Genomic DNA, 21,112 nt, shown 5'->3' with positions numbered 1-21,112 from the left:
TTCTAAGACAAACGTTTGACTGATGCTAAATAATACCGGATGTACCTGTTCTGACTTACTGAGTAAGAGAACTTCTGATATTTTTTGATCCCGATCCATGATAACCCACGCACATCCCATACTTTTAAATCATCTCTAGATTACTTATAATACCTAATACAATGTAAATGCTACATAAATAGTTGTTATACTGCATTGTTGAGGGAATAATGACAAGGAAAAAAAGTCTGTACATGCTCGAGCAACAAGTGCTGGAAGAGCACTTCCGGGTTTTCGCAATTTGTGGTTGGCTGAATTCGCGGATGTGGAATTCACAGATAAGGAGGGCCGACTGTATCTTGGTACAGGTGACAGTAATGAACCAATGCCAATTTCATTTTGTATTAGAACCAGCAGAAATAGAAGGCACCATAGAGTCTGGTATTGCTTTAAACTAATGCTGTTTATTAGTAACTGTGCAATACAGTGATATAAACACAGATATATCAAACAGGTTAGCAATGATTTTATACACAGAAATAGGAAAACCAAGCTTCTTCAAGCCTAGGTGTAAATGGATACAGTCTTACGATGACGAGTGACATTCAGTTCGTGGTGTTGAGTTGAGTAGTGATGGGGTGGTGGGGGGAAAGAGTTTTGAGTCTTCAGGTAAGCTGACACCGTCGATCGTCCAGTTCTCCTCCGAAATCCTTTGGAGGTTACTGACTATAACCACATACAAAGGGGACCATTCTTCCGTGGTGGAATTACTAACCCACAAATAACTCCCCACCAGTCAAACCCTTTTCACACTACGAGAGCCACTGATCGATTCTCCTGATCTATCCTCCAGAACAATGTGTCTGTAGGTCTATCAGCGGACCTTCTATTTATCTCACGCCGCTGAACACCAGCTGTCCATCAAGCAGCTCTTCCCTTCTCTCTCTGTAAGAATACAGAAGCTGACAGTGTCCTTGCAGAAATGTAAACATGCTTGCAGAGAAACCATAACACCATCTCCGAGCAGTCTTCACCTCTCTGTAACAGCTCAAACAGTGACCAAAAGCCAGTCTCATTCTCCCGACATTTTAAAGCGATAGTGGACAGAAAATATGAACCCTAGGGGTACATAACAGTCTCTAACAACAGTTTGCATTGCTACACCCTGTGATTTCTCACTTCCTTCATTTCATTTTTTAGCTAAGTGTTTTACAAAATAAAAATGAGTTTTCCAAACCATTACTTCTGCCCAGTCAGGCTGACAGCTTACTGCACCGTTTTTATGTTAGTGTCAGCTTCTGAGAATTGTTTCCTTGTGTGCTCAGTTTCAGCTGTGACTTTCACCCCTTCTCCTCACACTCTATGATCAGTAGACATCCACTGAGTATTCTGAACACCTCATCCCGTCTGAGATCTGCCCATGCCATTGTGCCTGGCTGCGTATCCCAATCTGACATCCCCCAACTTTCCTCCAATCATCTTAAGATTATGCCCTCCATTATTAGCCATATCTGCCCTGGAAAAATAATCTCTGCTGTCCTCCACTCAATCTATGCCTCTTATCATTTTGTACTCCTCTATCAAGTCACCTGTCATCCTCCTTTGCTCTGAGGGGAAGTCCTAACTCACTCACCCTATCCTCACAAGATGCGGTATGCTTTCTAGTCCTGCAGGCATCTTGGTAAATCTTTGCACCCGTGTTAAAGCTCCCACCTCATTCCTATTTTTGAACTGATTAACAAAATATTTTAGTGATGTTTAACTTTCTACAATTCTATAGGAAATCTTAGCTGAGATGCCAAGTGCGTGCCACGTCTGATCAGTAACAGATTTCATTTACACCATTTTCACCAAAGGAAGGGGGATGTAAAAGTACTATAAGTTCCAGGGGACAACTGTAGCTTTTCTTTCTCTCATAAAAGATAAACATTATCTTTACTGTCCACCATATCATACTAGGGGACCATTGGGAAGCTGAAATGTCTGAAAGTAGATAAGTCACCTGGATCAGATGCAATCCATCGCAGGTTTCTAAAAGAGGCGGCTGAAGAAATTATGGAGGCATTAGTAATAATCTTTCAAGAATCAGTAGATTCTGGGATGGTTCTTGAGGGCTGGAAAATGGCAGATATAATTCCACTCTTCAAGAGAGAAAGGCACATGATAAAGTAAGTCAAAGTCAGCATTGTGTCCTTAAGGGGAAATCTTGTCTGATAAATCTGTTGGGATTCTTTTGAAGAAATTACAGGTAGGATTATAGGAGGGTCAGTGGGTATTGTGTATTTGGATTTCAGAAAGCCTGCGACAAGGTGCTGGACATGTGGCTGCTTAGCTTAACAAGATAAAAGCCCATGGTATAATGGGGAAGGTAACCATATAACAATTACAGCACGGAAACAGGCCATCTCGGCCCTTCGTCCGTGCCGAACGCTTACCCTCACCTAGTTCCACTGACCCGCACTCAGCCCATAACCCTCCATTCCTTTCCTGTCCATATACCTATCCAATTTTACTTCAAATGACAATACCAAACCTGCCTCTACCACTTCTACTGGAAGCTCGTTCCACACAGCTACCACTCTTGAGTTAAGAAATTCCCCCTCGTGTTACCCTTAAACTTCTGCCCCCTTAAACTTCTGCCCCCTAACTCAACTCATGTCTTCTTGTTTGAATCTACCTACCCTCAATGGAAAAAGCCTATCCACATCAACTCTCTCTATCCCCCTCATAATTTTAGATACCTATAATTTTAAATACCTCTATCAGGTCCCCCCTCAACATTCTACACTCCAAAGAATAAAGACCTAACTTGTTCAATCTTTCCCTGTAACTTAGGTGCTGAAACCCAGATAACATTCTAGTAAATCTTCTCTGTACTCTCTCTAGCATGGCACTAGCATGGATAAAAAAATTGGCTGATTGGCCGGAGGCAAAGTGGACCTTTACTGGTTAGCTGGCAGAAATGATCTTTCACAGGAGTCAGTGTTGGAGGCCCTTCTTTTTCACATGTTATCGATTTCGATGACAGAAATTATAGCTTTGTACCTACGTTTGCAGACGATACATAGGTGTGGTTTTGAGGAAGCAGGGATTCTGCAGAAGGACTTGGACACATTCAATTTCAAAAAACACTATGCTCCACCCAGAAGTTAATTGGGGCATTTTGTCTCATTGCTAATTTAGGACATGTCATCATTTGCCCTATCAGCAATATCTGCTGGGCTCTCCGTCATAAACGTCTTCAAATTCTATTTTATATTTTGAAACGTGTTGTATTTTCTTTTATGCTGGCACTGTTCGGTAGCAGTCTGCTGAGAACAATGTAGTGTAGTGATTTTTAATGTGTTTGTTTGTGTGCAGTGAATAAAAGATTTATTTGTTTGTCACATGTGCGACGAAACATTGAAATGTATAGTGAAGCGCATCATTTGATCAATAACCAACACAGTCCAAAGATTGTCTTGGGGGAAGCTCACAAGTATGGCCATGTTCCGGTGCCAACGTAGCATTATTCCCGCACGTTTCTGGAATGTGGGAGGAAGTTGGAGCATCCAGAGGAAATCAACATGGTCACGGGGAGAACGTCCTTACAGACAGTTGTTGGAACTGAAGCCCGATCATTGATGGTTGGCACTGTAAATTGCTACAATGATACTTTTGTTATGTTAGGTCAAGTTTCAATATGATTTAACATATCATACCACATGGGATCCACAAAAGTGATAAAGAGGCAGTTTTCTCATTTGTTTTTTAACATAGTCACAGTTAAAAGCAGCTTTTAACCTTCAATTTTATGTGCAAAGATCAGAGTGACTTCTGTACAGGTATGAAACCTAGCAAACATTATTTTTCATAATTATCAGAGGTAATAAAATATTTTGATGTACTGGTACTTTGGTACTGTAGTTGAAACCCAAGTGGGCACAGAGTGAGAGAACATGAGACATAAGAGCAGAATTAGTCCATTTGGCCCATTGAGTCAGCTCTGTCATTTCATCATGGCTGTTTCATTATCCCCCTTAACCCCAATCTCCTGCCTTCTCCCTGTAAACCTTGATGCCCCAGTTAATCAATAACCTATCAGCCTTCACTTTCAATATACTCAATGACTTGGCCTCTACAGCTGTCTGTGGCAAAATTCCACAGGAACACACAAGATAACTGCTTTTATAATCGACAGTACTCTTATTTCTGTTTTCAGGTTGTTTGATGTTTGCACCGTGTCTCGGACAGACCGTGAGACCAAATTGACTCTAGTCTTTGAACATGTTGACCAAGATCTGACTACCTATCTGGAGAAAGCCCCAGAGCCAGGGGTCCCCCCGGAAACAATAAAGGTACTAAGGTCATCTTGTAACGTTTGTGATAGTTGGACGGGGGATGTGCAAGGAAGTGTGCATGTAACAAGGCATGGGGGCATTTGAGGTTCAGCTGTGGCTGTGGACTAACCCGAGCCTGCGGCTATTCCTTTGTGTGGTTCGGTTGCAAAGAGCTCTGGAAAGTTTAACTTGCAGATTGAAGGGGAATATGATTTTTAGCAGTGATTTCCAGCAGACGAATATAAAAGCAAGGATGTAATGCTGAGGCTTTATAAGGCATCTGTCAGACCACACTTGGAGTCTTGTAAGCAGTTTTAGGCCCCTTATATAAGAAAAAATGTGCTAACATTGGACAGAGTCCAGAAGAGGTTCACAAGAAGGATTTTGGGAGTGAAAGAGTAATGGTATAAGGAGTGTTTTTTGGCTCTGGGCCTGTACTCATTGGAGTTTAAGAAGAATGACAGGGTGGGGTGGTGAGGGAACTCATTGAAACCTATCGAATATTGAAAGTTGTAGATGGAGTGGCTGTGGGGAGCATAGTGAGCAGTTCTGGGCCCGTAATTAAAAAGGGATGTACTGGCAATGGAGAAAATTCAGAGGACGTTCAAGAGAATGACCCTAAGAATGAGAGGTTGACATTTGAGGACTGTTCGGCCTGTACTCTCTGGAGTTCAGAAGAATGGGCTGGGAATCTCATTGAAACTACCAAATATTGAAAGGCCTGAATAGGGTTTATGTGCAAAGAATGTTCCCATATAGAGAGAGAGAGAGAGTCTGGGAGCAGAGGGCACAGTATCAGAACCCTAACCACAGTATATCCTAGCCCTAATGCAAGGATGTCCCTTTAGAACAGAGATATAAGATGAATGTGGAATTCATTGCCATGGGCAGCCATGGAGGCAGAGTCATTGGGTGTATTTAAGGCGGAGGTTGATGGGTTCTTGATTAGTCCGGGCATCAAAGGTTACAAGAAGAAAGCAGGGGATTGAGAGTGATAATAAATCAGCCATGATGGAAAGGCAGAGCAGACTCGATGGGCTGAATGGCCTAGTTCTGCTCCTTTGTCTGTTTGCTATGACTCCAATTACCATTAGTGTGAAGTTTACAATGTTCCCTTTAATCCCATGTAGCATGCAAATAGTTTAATCTGATTGGTTCAGAAACATGCATTTGACCATGGCGAGTATCAGGTTACATGTCTTTTCCAAACCTTTCCTTGGAAGGAAACAAAACCAGACTCTAATACTCACTCAGCTGTCATTTTGAATGTACCGATTTGGCATGGCGCCAGCGTGAATATCACTCCAGAACCAGCAACATTTGGCAATTTCCTCCAGGTGCTCTGGTTTTCTCTCACATTCAGAAGACGTAGGGGTTAGGGTTACTCTTGTATCTAATAACGCTGCACACTGGGTTACAAATAACTGCCATTCCTCACTCCTTACAGTTAGCAGATAATAGCACATAATTGCCTCAGCTTGCACGTACTTCAAGCCTAGCTTTTGGTTACAGGTTTTTACTAATATAATGTATAAAATACATTTGACGAGACAAGAGCCTTTCAAAAAGTTCTAGATGAAAAAGAGCCCATCTCAGGAGGGATATCTGTGGGAACTAATGGTGCAATCATCTGTTAAATGATAAGGGGAGAGGGCAGATGTTCTTGTCTCAGTTGTGATGATAGAGCATTAAGGCCAGATAACAAAATAACAAAAGGCTCGGACATCTGCTCACATTTATGCCTGGTCAGCTTTGGGCATGATGACCTTTTCAAAACAGCAATCACTCTTTCATTTTCCATGGTCGAGCCCGTACTAGTACACTGTCACCATTGTCTCTGCTGGAACCATCTTGACACCTCAGCACCCCCTCCCCCTCTATATACGAAAGATAAGAAATTTACGGTCGCCAACACTATCCCCATTCATGTTCCGACATGTCGGTCCAGGCCTCCTCTTCTGCCATGGATTCCATATTCCATCTCCGTAGTCTCCAACCTGATGGAATGGACACAGTTTTCGAACTTGCGCTCATAGTTTTCCCCTCTTTCCCCCCCCCCCCCGCCCTATTACCTGTCCTCACTTACGGATCCCCTCCTCCTTTCCTTTCTGCCGTGGTCCACTCTCCTCTTCTTTGCTGCTATCAGATCCCTCTTTCTCTAGCCCTTTGCCCAGTCTGCCTATCACTTCTCAGCTTCTTACTTAACCCCCACCCCCCACCTACACCTTGCTTATACCCCCTCCCCCTCAGTGGCTTCTTCCCCCCTTCCTTTCCAGTCCCGAAGAAGGGTCTCAGCACAAAAACTCCATAGGTGTGCCTGACATGCTGAGTACCTCCAGCATTTTGTGTGTGTTGTAGTCCTGATGAAGGGTCTCAGCCCATTTTGTGTTACTATGCATAAATGTTCACAACCGTATTTCATCTTTCCAGTCACTTCTGGATGAGGTAATAGGCCACTTGCAGCGTTCAGTGTGGGGTCCTGGCAGGCATACTGTACAGTACTGCTGCTGCTGTAACCAGCGTCAAAGCCATCGAACAAGAATTGGCACAGCGGCATCCTCATTAATTCCTGCATGTCACATCTTGTCATGCGAGATGCATCAGAGAAGATGACTAGAAATGAATGGAGCCCCCTCTCCCCCACCACTATCTCCCACCCACTAGGGTTAACGAAGTGGGCACAATTGGCTGCTGCCCAGAAACAGCTACGGATTTCAGGCCTGCTGTTGGGGCCTCCCAGCATGAAGCTAAAGAGCTGAAGTGTTAATGTAACTGGCCTGTAGCAACAGTTTAGGGCATAAACTTTTCCATTGTTTAACTGGTTCAGCCAGGCAGAAAATATTTTGTTTCTCAGCCTCTTCCCACACCAATATATTGTAAAGAGGAAGCACATTTCCTCTTTACAATTGTTGCTGCGTGGTGGGATGTTCATGATGAACTAATTGGGGTTTGATTGCAGTTTTTGCTCCTGGTAAAATAGAAGCAAAATGGGGTTTATTTGAACTTAATTTAATTAAAAAGTAGCAGATAATTACAACTATAACTGCCCATTAATTCGTGTTAGGACCTCACCTTTGGACTTTCTAGTTATTGTTTGTTTAGAGATACAGTGTGGAACAGGCCGCCTGACCCAACAAACCATGTCACCCAGCCATGCACCTATTTAACCCTAGCCTAATCAGAAGACAGTTTACAATGACCAGTTTACCCAGTGACCATTATGTCTTTGGTCTGTGAGTGGAAACCACGTAGCACCTGCAGGATCCTCACAACACGCATGGGTGCACTGGGGTTTTCACTGATTGTAGAAACTTTATTATTGAAGGTGCTGGAATTGAAAGGAAGAATTGCCCCAAGCTATTGTGCTAAGCACCACACCGTCATGGCACTGCAATTTCCCCTTTTGGTTTATTTTGCTAATATTCTGCCTGTGTGTGTGGGGAGAAACGTGATGATTGGTTGATCAGTCCAGTGCATCCCATTGCAACATTTGAAGTGAGGTGCCACAGTAGCATAATTACTTCACAGTGCCAGGGATTAGTGATGAGTTCAATTCCTGCACCCGAGCATGTGGGCACTCCATGCCCTCCCACATTCCAAAGACGTATGGGTTCAATTTTTGCAGGTTTTCCCCAGCACAATCCTCCTCAGTGTGTTGGTTGTTGACACCAGTGACTCATTTCACTGTGATTCAGTGTGTGTGACTAATAAAACAAACAATTTATTCAGATCCACTGCTTTGGTTCACAACAATTTCTCAGGCCTGGTTTTTGACGGTACTATGCTATTGTCACCCATTATCACAGCTTTGCACAGAGGCTGATGTCAGAACAGGTGAACACGCGTGACAGTGGCATGCAGAAGTTTGGGCACCCCTGCTCAAAATTGCTGTTACTGTGAATAGTTAAGTGAGTAGTAGATGAACTGATCTCCAAAAGGCATAATGTTAAAGATGAAACATTCTTTTCAACATTTTAAGCAAGATTAGTGTATTATTTTTGTTTTGTACAATTTTAGAGTGGAATAAGAGGAAATGAGCACCACACAAAAGTTTGGGCACCCCAAGAGATTTGAGTTCTCAGATTACTTTTACCAAGGTTTTATACCTTAATTAGCTTGTCAGGGCTATGGCTTGTTCGGTCTATGTTAAGAATGGCCAGGTGATGCAAATTTCAAAGCTTTATAATACCCTGACTCCTCAAACGTCCCAACAATCAGCAGCCATGGGTTCCTCTAAGCAGCTGCCTAGCACTCTAAAAATTAAAATAAATGATGCCCACAAAGTAGCAGAAAGCTATAAGAAGATAGCAAAATGTTTTCAGGTAGCCGTTTCCTCAGTTCGTAATGTAATTAAGAAATAGCAGTTAGCAGGAACAGTGGAGGTCAAGCTGAGGTCTGGAAGTCCAAGAAAACTTTCCGAGAGAACTGCTCATAGGATTGCTAGAACAGCAAATCAAAACTCCCGTTTGACTGCAAGAGACCTTCAGGAAGATTTAGCAGACTCTGGAGTGGTGGTGCACTGTTCTACTGTGCAGAAATATGACCTTCATGGAAGAAAACTTTCCCTGCGTCCTCACCACAAAATTCAGTGTCAGAAGTTTGCAAAGGAACATCTAAACAAGCCTGATGCATTTTGGAAACAAGTCTTGTGGACTGATGAAATTAAAATAGAACTTTTTGGCCGCGATGAAGAAAGATATGTTTGGAGAAAAAAGGGTGCAGAATTTCATGAAAAGAACACCTCTCCACTGTTAAGCACAGGAGTGGATCGATCATGCTTTGGGCTTGTGTTGCAGCCAGTGGGATGGGGAACATTTCACTGAATGAAGGAAGAATTAATTAAATACCAGGAAATTCTGGAAGCAAACATCACACCATCTGTAAAAAAGCTGAGGATGAAAAGAGGATGGCTGCTACAATAGGACAATGATCCTAAACACACCTCAAAATCCATAATGGACTACCTCAAGAGGCACAGGCTGAAGGTTTTGCCACGGTTCTCACAGTCCACCGACCGAAACATCTGTGGATAGACATCAAAGGAGCAGTGCACGTAAGAAGCTCTGCAAGGAACAGTGGGTCAAAATGCCCCAAACAAGAAATGGAAGATTCTTTGGCTACAGAAAGCATTTACAAGCTGTGATACTTGCCAAAGGGGGTGTTACTAAGTACTGACTATGCAGGGTCCTTTTCCTTTTTTGTTATTTTGAAACTATAAAAGATGGGAATAAGAAAGTAATCTTGCTTAAAATACTAAAGAAATGTGTCACCTTTAACTTTATGCCTTTTGGAAATCAGGTCATCTTTTACTCGCTTAGCTATTCACGGTAACAGAAACAGGGGTGCCCAAACTTTTGCATGCCACTGTAGCTCTGTCATTCTCAGTTACTCCTCCTTCACAATAGGGCAAAGCAACAATGAATGATTTCATACAAACTATTTTCTCCAGTTGCTTGAGATAAATCTATATGAACTTCCAAAGTTCAGCATTTCCAACTTTCTTTAGATACAATAGACCAGGCATGGGCAAACGACGGCTCGGGGGCCATATGCGGCCCATTAAGCTTTTTAATCCGGCCCGCAGAACTTGATGAAATTATATTAATAAACCTTGTTAACGTTTTTTCCCCACAATTCTGGCGTTTTCCCAATAGATGACACACTCTATATACATTGACCTTTGTTGAGGTGCAGCGTATTACTCCACATTTGCGCTTTACTCTGTGACCTTGTGGCGACCCATTTCCTGGCACATCCGAATCGGCTCACAATTAGCCAGCGTTCCGGCTAAGGGAGATAGCCTGCGGGGATTTGCGAGCACAGAGCTTTGGAGCCTCTGCGCCACGGGGGCAGGTTGAGGGAGGCTTAAAAGTGAGGCTGGGGATTTCAAATAAAGTTTTTTCCTTCGACTGCAGTTACCGACTCCGTGTCGTGATTTTAGCGCTGCGTGTAGCACACCGCTACAACCTCTCACCCCTTCTGTAAAGATGAGTGGAGCTAAGAAAAGAAAAGTGGATAGAGAATGCCGGGTGTTTAATAAGGAGTGGACAACTAAATATCTTTTTACCGAACACCGATCAACTGCTGTATGCCTGATATGCCAAGAGACTGTGGCGGTTTTTAAAGAATATAATATCCCATGATATTTTATTTTCTCTTATGAGGTGTATTACCAAAACACTCCGTCCATCTGCTCCTGGTCCGGCCCCCCTGTCAAATTTTAGAACCCTTTGTGGCCCACAAGTCAAAAAGTTTGCCCACCCCTGCAATAGACAATAGATGCAAAAGTAGACCATTCGGCCCCTCGAGTCTGCACTGCCATTCTGAGATCATGGCTGATCATTCACTATCAATACCCAGTCCCTGCCTTGTCTCCATATCCCTTGATTCCCCTATCCATCAGATATCTATCTAGCTCCTTCTTGAAAGCATCCAGAGAATTGGCCTCCACCGTCTTCCGAGGCAGTGCATTCCACACCTCCACAACTCTCTGGGAGAAGAAGTTTTTCCTCAACTCTGTTTTAAATAACTGACCTCTTATTCTCAATCCATGCCCTCTGGTACTGGACTCTCCCAACATCTGGAACATATTTCCTGCCTCAATCCTATCAAATCCTTTAATTAAACGTTTCAATCAGATCCCCTCTCAATCTCCTCAATTCCAGTGTGTACAAGCCCAATCTCTCCAATCTCTCTGCGTAAGACAGTCCTGCCATCCCAGGAATCAACCTAGTGAATCTACGCTGCACTTCCTCAATTGCCAGAATGTCCTTCCTTAAACCTGGAGACCAAAACTGTACACAATATTCCAGGTGTGGTCTCACCAGGGCCCTGTACAAATGCAAAAGGACATCCTTGCTCTTGTACTCAATTCCCCTTGTAATAAAGGGCAACATTCCATTTGCCCTCTTCACTGCCTGTTGCACTTGCTCATTCACCTTCATTGACTGACGAACTAAGACTCCTAGGTCTCTTTGCATTTCTCCCTTACCTAACTCTACACCGTTCAGACAATACTCTGCCCTCTTGTTCCTGCTTCCAAAGTGGATAACTTCACATTTATTCACGTTGAATGACATCTGCCAAGTATCTGCCCACTCACCGAGCCTATCCAAGTCTCCCTGTATTCTCCTAACGTCCTCTTCGCATGTCACACTGCCACCCAGTTTAGTATCGTCAGCAAACTTGCTGGTATAGTTTTCAATGCCCTCATCTAAATCGTTGACATAAATCGTAAAGAGCTGTGGTCCCAATACAGAGCCCTGTGGTACCCCACTAGTCACCTCCAGCCAGTCCGAGAAACACCCATTCACTGCTACCCTTTGCTTTCTATCCATGTTGAAACCCTGCCCCCAATGCCATGAGCTCTGATTTTACTCACCAATCTCCTATGTGGCACCTTATCGAATGCCTTCTGAAAATCTAGGTACACAACATCCACTGGCTTACCCTCGTCTAACATCCCTGTTACACCCTCAAAAAACTCCCAACAGATTAGTCAAGCATGATTTGCCCTTGGTAAATCCATGCTGGCTCGACCTAATCCTATTACTGCCATCAAGATATGCCACTATTTCGTCCTTAATAATGGACTCAAGCATCTTCCCCACGACTGACGTTAGGCTAACGGCGATAGTTCTCCGTTTTCTCCTTCCCTCCCTTCTTGAAAAGTGGGATAACATTAGCCACTCTCCAATCTTCAGGAACTGATCCTGAATCTAAGGAACATTGGAAAATGATTACCAATGCATCCGCAATTTCCTGAGCCACCTCTTTTAGAACCCTCGGATGCAGACCATCTGGACCCGGGGATTTATTAGCCTTCAGTCCTATCAGTCTACTCATCACAGTTTCTTTCCTAATGTCAATCTGTTTCAATTCCTCTGATATCTTATGACCCTGGCCCATCCATACATCTGGGAGATTGCTTGTGTCCTCCCTGGTGAAGACAGATCTCAAGTACGCATTAAATTCTGTTGCCATTTCCCTGTTTCCCATAACAATTTTTCCCAATTCATTCATTCTTCAAGGGGCCAACATTGTTCTTAACTATCTTCTTTCTCTTCACATAGCTAAAAAAGCTTTTGCTATCCCCTTTTATATTCCTGGCTAGACTGAGCTCATACCTGATTTTTTTCTCTCCGTATTGCTTTTTTAGTTAAGATCTGCTGTTCCTTAAAACTTTCCCAATCATCTGTATTCCCACTCATCTTAGCCCTGTCATACTTCTTTTTCTTTAATGCTATACAATCTCTGACTTCCTTTGTCAACCACTGTGGCCCCTTCCCCCTCTTTGAATCCTTCCTTCTCATTGGAATGAACTGTTTTTGCATCTTTTGTATTATCCCCAAGAATATCTGCCACTGCTGATCCACTGTCTTTCCTGCCAGGGCATCCACCCATTTAACTTTGGCCAGCTCTTCCCTCATGGCTCCGTAGTCTACTTTATTTAATTGCAACACTGACACCTCTGATCTGCCCTTATCCCTCTCAAATTGTAGATAAAAACTTATCATGTTATGATCACTACTTCCTAATGGCTCCTTTACTTCAAGATCACTTATCAATTCCTGTTCATTACACATCACCAAGTCCAAAATAGCCTCGTTCCTGGTTGGCTCAAGCACAAGCTGTTCCAAAAATACATCTCTTAGACACTCCACAAACTCCCTATCCTGGGGTCCAGCACCTACCTGATTCTCCCAGTTCACCTGCATGTTGAAATCTCCCATAACGACTGCATTACCTTTAGCACATGCCAATGTTAACTCCCTAATCAACTTGTACCCAATATCCACGCTACTGTTTGGGGGCCTATACACAACACCCATTAGGGTCTTTTTACCCTTACTGTTCCTCAGCTCAATCCACACAGACTCTACTTCCCCTGTTCCTAAGTCACCCCTTGCTAAGGACTGAATCTCATTCCTCACCAACAGGGCCACCCCACCCCCTCTTCCCATATTTCTGTCTCTACGATAGCATGTATACCTTGGTACACTCAATTCCCAGGCCTGATCCCCTTGCAGCCATGTCTCCGTTATCCCAACAATATTGTAGTTCTCCATTTTCATCTGAGCTTCAAGCTCATCTGTCTTATTTCTGACACTACGTGCATTCAAGTATAGAATTCTTAGCCCATTCCTCCTCTCTTTGCTTAAAACACTGTCTATTGTACCTAACCCAGCTCCTTGAACTTCCATCGGGCTAATTGCACCTTGAATTTTGATGACCTTCTCAAGATCACCTAAACCTTCTAAACATTGAACCCCATGCTCCTTCTGACCAACCCTCTGTACATGTAACTTTTCCAACACATGTTCTGGCTCACCTTTCTCCTTTACACAATTAATATTTGGGAAATGTGTATTTCCCACCTGTCCCTTATCCTTCATCATATCATCTTCTCTCGTATTCTGGATCCCTGCCCCCTGCACATCTAGTTTAAACCCCCCCGAGCAGCACTGGCAAACACTCCTGCAAGAATGTTAGTACCCCTCCGGTTCAGATGTAGACCGTCCCTTCGAAACAGATCCCAATGTCCCTGGAACAAAGACCAATTATCCAAAAACCTGAACCCTTCCTTCCTGCACCATGCTCTCAGCCTCGTATTAATGTGCATAATCATTCTATTCTTCGCCTCACTCGCACGTGGCACAGGTAGCAATCCCGAGATTGTCACCCTGGAGGTCCTGCCTTTCAGCTTCACTCCTAACTCCCTGAACTCTCTAAGCAGGACCCCCTCACTCACCTTACCTACATCGTTGGTCCCTACATGGACCACTACATCTGGGTTCATGCCCTCGTTCTCAAGAATAGCCTGCAACCGATCTGAGATGTCCCGGACCCTGGCACCAGGGAGGCTACATACCATCCGAGACTCCCGATCTGCCTCACAAAATCTCCTCTATCTGCCCCCCTGACTATAGAATCCCCTAAAACTATCGCTCTCTTCTCTTCCCTCCTCCCTTTCCGAGTTGAGGGTTCAACCTCTGTGCCAGAGGCAGGACCATTGCAACTCATTCCTGGTAGGTCATCCCCATCAACAGTATCCAGTACGGTATACTTATTGTTAATGGTAATGGCCGCAGGGGTGCTCTGCTCTCTCTGCCTGCTCCCCCTGCCTCTCTGGACCGTCACCCATCTGCCTACTTCTTGGATTTTTGGTGTGACTACCTCCTGATAACTCCTATCTATCTCTGCCTCTGCCTCCCGAATGATCCGTAGTTCATCCAGCTCCCGCTCCAACTCCCTAACTCGGTCTGATAGGAGCTGCAGCTGGATGCACCTTTTGCAGGTGTGGTCATCAGGGACAACTGTGTTGACCCTGACCTCCCACATACTGCATACGGAGCACACCACTGCTCTGACTGTCTCCCCCATACCTGAACTGGATTAATGGAATAAGTCTAAAAAGCACCTAGCGACCTTACCTTCTTCCCCTCAGCGAGCAATCACACAAGCTTACCGAAGTCCCCTTACGCCGAAGCCCACTTAGCCAAAGCCCAGGACTCTGCTTCCACGGACTCCGCCGCCCGCTCTGAAAAGAAGTCCTACATCATAGAACATTACATCAGAGAGGCCCACAATGTTGTGCCAAATTTTTAACCTACTCCAATTTTCTATCATCCATGTGCCTATTGGTAGGAGTCTCATCATGAACGATCCCACCTACCCTGCTCGTGAACTGTCCCACTCCCTTCAGGCAGGAGGCTGCATAGCATTCACATCAGGGCCACCAGACTCAAAACAGTTACTTTCCCCAAGCAGTATGACTAATCAACATCTCCACCCTCTAACCCACCCCTTCACATCCCCAAACACCACTACTTTATCATTTCCTGTCAGTCACCTATGTAGAGACACCCCTGTGCCTTAGGATCACTTTATGGATGTGCAATCAATCTATGTATATACACTAACTTAGGTATTTATATTTAGTGGGGTTTTTTTTGGTGCTGCACCAGATCTGGATTAACAAACATTTTGTTCTCCTTTACCCTTGTGTACTGGCATACTTGAACCTTTAATGCCCCTAATGTATCTCTCTCGACCTGTACCTGCCTCCACCTGTATTGTTCTCTACCACCACCCCTGAAAATTGTGTCCCCTCATACGAGCAATCCATTCCCTATGAGAAAGGCATTGGCTGTTCTTTTGATCTATGCCTCACCGCTCAACTTCATTTCACTCCAAAGAGAAACAACTGAGATGACCTGTTGTTGCTGCCCAGAACAGATTCTGCTGCTAGATTCTACCACTTGCCTCCAGCGGGGCAAATAGTAACCTAATGACCCTCGCGTCTTTGGGATGTGGGAGGAAGTGGAATGACCAGAAAAATTCACACAGCAGCAGGGAAAACATGTGAACTCCACACAGACAGCATCAGCAGTCCGAATTCAACCCATATCCCAACGACTCTGCTTAGTGGGCCCACTTCCAAGGATTCTTACTAAGCGCTATACCAGCAGTTATGGTCGAAATGTCAATAAAAAGTGACTTGAATTGACATGACTTGAACTCTGGCACTGGAATGGTCACTGAGCTGGTAATAATATGCTGGCTGGGCGATGGTGTAGTGACATCAGCACTGGACTTTCCGGTGAATGGTTCTTGGGTTCGAATCTGGCTGGCCCCTTGCGCGCTTTCCATGTTGTGCTGAGCTTCATAAAAAAACAAATAACAAATGCTAAAGAAATGGCAAAAGTGACACCCAATGCACCACAAGGTGCAAGGAGGAACAATACAAACGCTATGCCCATAATTCCTAATCCTAACCCTACCCATAATTAATCTACTGGAAAATGTACTGTATCCAAACATCAGTGAACAGCATGAAACATGTTAGTATTATCATTAGCTTGAAAAATGCTCTTAAAAGCTAATGGGAGAATTTGTGTGCAGCCAATTTCTGTAAGTAATTGAGTTACTCATCCATAATTTGGTCTGGTAAATGTCCTCTGTTGTGTATTTAGATACACTTAGTGCTAGCAGAAGTTAAACTGGTTAATATTTAGGTCAGCTCAGCAGCTGATCCAAAAAAAACAGCATCTCAATTTTTCCACATTGGATTTATGTGTACTTTCCATAAGACCAGAAACACTGGTCCTGGGAATTTGTCATCATTAATGCCGTAAACCATTAGTGTTGGTGGTACAATAAATCAGTGAATGCATGCAGCTTATCAGCTGTCGAATCATTCCTGTTTCCTCATGGATACTGCCTGACCCGCTCAGGTCCTCCTGTATTTTGTGTGTTGCCCCTATCAATCAACCTGTTTGCTGGTAGTCAAACTGTGATGAGGATATTTCTGATAGTGGGAGTGCCGAGGAGAAGAGTGGACAGCCTCAGAATACAGAGATCTCTTTACAACAGAGATGAGGACAGGTTTAACTAAAGCCCACTCATTTTTCACTTTTTGCACTGCCCTAACCTGTTATAACCACTGGCGCTTACGGCAGCAATGAAGTTTCCATCTCTCCTTGGCCATTCAGATGTAGAAGAATTCTTCATTGCTGAAGACTTGAATACCTGAACCTGGAGGACCAGTGGACCTCTCTTAGTCTGGCCTCATCCTACCAAGAGTCAAAGCATAAGACCTTGACTCTATCCAGCATAGCTCTCCGGGTCATTGAGGCACAGCAGCTTCCAAACCCTAGGGAAAGTTGTGGTCCCCCTGGAGGATAGTTGAAGCACAATATTGCAGTAGGCTTTAGCCTTCCATGGTTAACTGTATAATTGGCTCACAGAGGCTCGGGTTGTTCGCTTAACATCGCCTGCCTGGTTATTAATTCTTCTCCATACCCATTTCCTGATCGGCTAGCTGGCAGTCCCTCCAAACAAATCCTCCCATTTAGAAATTGTAATGCTATGATGGATGTAAAGGGCGGGACTGGATCAGATTATAGATGGCATGTCATGTCAACCCCGAAAGGATGGTATGGCCATAAATACTGTTCTGTTTTACAAAAAATATCACGTGGAACTTCTGCCTTACACACACGCAATGCTGGAGGAATTCACCAATATTCGAATTCACTCCTGCTGCTGTGCAAGACTGCCTCGGAGGTTTAGACTGATGTTGGCTGTAGAGTGGAACCTCCAGGGGATAGAAGCACACTGGTTGTAGAGTGGAACCTCCAGGGGATAGAATCACACCGGTTGTAGAGTGGAACCTCCAGGGATAGAATCACACCGGTTGTAGAGTGGAACCTCCTCAGGGATAGAATCACACCGGTTGTAGAATGGAACCTCCAGGGGATAGAATCACACCGGTTGTAGAGTGGAACCTCCTCAGGGATAGAATCACACCGGCTGTAGAGTGGTACCTCCAGGGGATAGAATCACACCGGTTGTAGAGTGGAACATCCTCAGGGATAGAATCACACCGGTTGTAGAGTGGAACCTCCTCAGGGATAGAATCACACCGGTTGAAGAGTGGAACCTCCTCAGGGATAGAATCACACCGGTTGTAGAGTGGAACCTCCAGGGGATAGAATCACACCGGTTGTAGAGTGGAACCTCCAGGGGATAGAATCACACCGGTTGTAGAGTGGAACCTCCAGGGATAGAATCACACCGGTTGTAGAGTGGAACCTCCTCAGGGATAGAATCACACCGGTTGTAGAGTGGAACCTCCAGGGGATAGAATCACACCAGTTGTAGAGTGGAACCTCCAGGGGATAGAATCACACCGGTTGTAGAGTGGAACATCCTCAGGGATAGAATCACACCGGTTGTAGAGTGGAACCTCCTCAGGGATAGAATCACACAGGTTGTAGAGTGGAACCTCCAGGGGATAGAATCACACCGGTTGTAGAGTGGAACCTCCTCAGGGATAGAATCACACCGGTTGTAGAGTGGAACCTCCTCAGGGATAGAATCACACCGGTTGAAGAGTGGAACCTCCTCAGGGATAGAATCACACCGGTTGAAGAGTGGAACCTCCTCAGGGATAGAATCACACCGGTTGTAGAGTGGAACCTCCAGGGGATAGAATCACACCGGTTGAAGAGTGGAACCTCCTCAGGGATAGAATCACACCGGTTGTAGAGTGGAACATCCTCAGGGATAGAATCACACCGGTTGTAGAGTGGAACATCCTCAGGGATAGAATCACACCGGTTGTAGAGTGGAACATCCTCAGGGATAGAATCACACCGGTTGTAGAGTGGAACATCCTCAGGGATAGAATCACACCGGTTGTAGAGTGGAACCTCCTCAGGGATAGAATCACACCGGTTGTAGAGTGGAACCTCCAGGGGATAGAATCACACCGGTTGAAGAGTGGAACCTCCTCAGGGATAGAATCACACCGGTTGTAGAGTGGAACCTCCTCAGGGATAGAATCACACCGGTTGTAGAGTGGAACCTCCTCAGGGATAGAATCACACCGGTTGAAGAGTGGAACCTCCTCAGGGATAGAATCACACCAGTTGTAGAGTGGAACCTCCAGGGGATAGAATCACACCGGTTGAAGAGTGGAACCTCCTCAGGGATAGAATTACACTGGTCGTAGAGTGGAACCTCCTCAGGGATAGAATCACACCGGTTGTAGAGTGGAACCTCCTCAGGGATAGAATCACACCGGTTGTAGAGTGGAACCTCCAGGGATAGAATCACACCGGTTGAAGAGTGGAACCTCCAGGGGATAGAATCACACCGGTTGTAGAGTGGAACATCCTCAGGGATAGAATCACACAGGTTGAAGAGTGGAACCTCCTCAGGGATAGAATCACACAGGTTGAAGAGTGGAACCTCCTCAGGGATAGAATCACACAGGTTGTAGAGTGGAACCTCCTCAGGGATAGAATCACACCGGTTGTAGAGTGGAACATCCTCAGGGATAGAATCACACCGGTTGTAGAGTGGAACCTCCTCAGTGATAGAATCACACCGGTTGTAGAGTGGAACCTCCTCAGGGATAGAATCACACCGGTTGAAGAGTGGAACCTCCTCAGGGATAGAATCACACCGGTTGTAGAGTGGAACCTCCAGGGGATAGAATCACACCGGTTGAAGAGTGGAACCTCCTCAGGGATAGAATTACACTGGTCATAGAGTGGAACCTCCTCAGGGATAGAATCACACCGGTTGTAGAGTGGAACCTCCTCAGGGATAGAATCACACCGGTTGTAGAGTGGAACCTCCAGGGATAGAATCACACCGGTTGAAGAGTGGAACCTCCAGGGGATAGAATCACACCGGTTGTAGAGTGGAACCTCCAGGGGATAGAATCACACCGGTTGTAGAGTGGAACCTCCTCAGGGATAGAATCACACCGGTTGTAGAGTGGAACCTCCAGGGGATAGAATCACACCGGTTGAAGAGTGGAATCTCCTCAGGGATAGAATCACACCGGTTGTAGAGTGGAACCTCCTCAGGGATAGAATCACACCGGTTGTAGAGTGGAACATCCTCAGGGATAGAATCACACCGGTTGTAGAGTGGAACCTCCTCAGGGATAGAATCACACCGGTTGTAGAGTGGAACCTCCTCAGGGATAGAATCACACCGGTTGTAGAGTGGAACCTCCAGGGGATAGAATCACACCGGTTGTAGAGTGGAACCTCCTCAGGGATAGTATCACACCGGTTGTAGAGTGGAACCTCCTCAGTGATAGAATCACACCGGTTGTAGAGTGGAACCTCCTCAGGGATAGAATCACACCGGTTGTAGAGTGGAACCTCCTCAGGGATAAAATCACACCGGTTGTAGAGTGGAACCTCCAGGGGATAGAATCACACCGGTTGTAGAGTGGAACCTCCAGGGGATAGAATCACACCGGTTGAAGAGTGGAACCTCCTCAGGGATAGAATCACACCGGTTGTAGAGTGGAACCTCCTCAGGGATAGAATCGCACCGGTTGTAGAGTGGAACCTCCTCAGGGATAGAATCACACCGGTTGTAGAGTGGAACCTCCAGGGGATAGAATCACACCGGTTGAAGAGTGGAACCTCCTCAGGGATAGAATCACATCGGTTGTAGAGTGGAACCTCCTCAGGGATAGAATCACACCGGTTGTAGAGTGGAACATCCTCAGGGATAGAATCACACCGGTTGTAGAGTGGAATCTCCTCAGGGATAGAATCGCACAGGTTGTAGAGTGGAACCTCCTCAGGGATAGAATCACTCCGGTTGTAGAGTGGAACCTCCTCAGGGATAGAATCACACCGGTTGTAGAGTGGAACCTCCTCAGGGATAGAATCACACCGGTTGAAGAGTGGAACCTCCTCAGGGATAGAATCACACCGGTTGTAGAGTGGAACCTCCTCAGGGATAGAATCACACCGGTTGTAGAGTGGAACCTCCTCAGGGATAGAATCACACCGGTTGTAGAGTGGAACCTCCAGGGGATAGAATCACACCGGTTGTAGAGTGGAACCTCCTCAGGGATAGAATCACACCGGTTGTAGAGTGGAACCTCCTCAGTGATAGAATCACACCGGTTGTAGAGTGGAACCTCCTCAGCGATAGAATCACACCGGTTGTAGAGTGGAACCTCCTCAGGGATAGAATCACACCGGTTGTAGAGTGGAACCTCCAGGGGATAGAATCACACCGGTTGTAGAGTGGAACCTCCAGGGGATAGAATCACACCGGTTGAAGAGTGGAACCTCCAGGGGATAGAATCACACCGGTTGTAGAGTGGAACCTCCTCAGGGATAGAATCGCACCGGTTGTAGAGTGGAACCTCCTCAGGGATAGAATCACACCGGTTGTAGAGTGGAACCTCCAGGGGATAGAATCACACCGGTTGAAGAGTGGAACCTCCTCAGGGATAGAATCACACCGGTTGTAGAGTGGAACCTCCT

The 21,112-nt window shown here is 45.2% G+C and overlaps 1 protein-coding gene across 6 annotated transcripts in view; it reads left to right on the top strand.

Annotated features, from left to right (window-relative positions):
- Positions 1-21,112, top strand: part of cdk6 (cyclin dependent kinase 6) — a 124,683-nt gene that overhangs the window by 27,803 nt on the left and 75,768 nt on the right. For all 6 annotated transcript variants that reach the window (XM_059944955.1, XM_059944959.1, XM_059944956.1 and 3 more), the window contains exon 3: positions 4,181-4,316. In XM_059944955.1, coding sequence (XP_059800938.1) covers positions 4,181-4,316 — 136 coding nt within the window. The remainder of the gene's footprint in view (positions 1-4,180; positions 4,317-21,112) is intronic.

The sequence above is a fragment of the Hypanus sabinus genome, chromosome 20, assembly GCF_030144855.1.
Source record: "Hypanus sabinus isolate sHypSab1 chromosome 20, sHypSab1.hap1, whole genome shotgun sequence".
NCBI lineage: Eukaryota > Metazoa > Chordata > Chondrichthyes > Myliobatiformes > Dasyatidae > Hypanus > Hypanus sabinus.
Note: the sequence above shows the minus strand (reverse complement) of the source record. Positions and strands in the feature narration are given on the sequence as shown.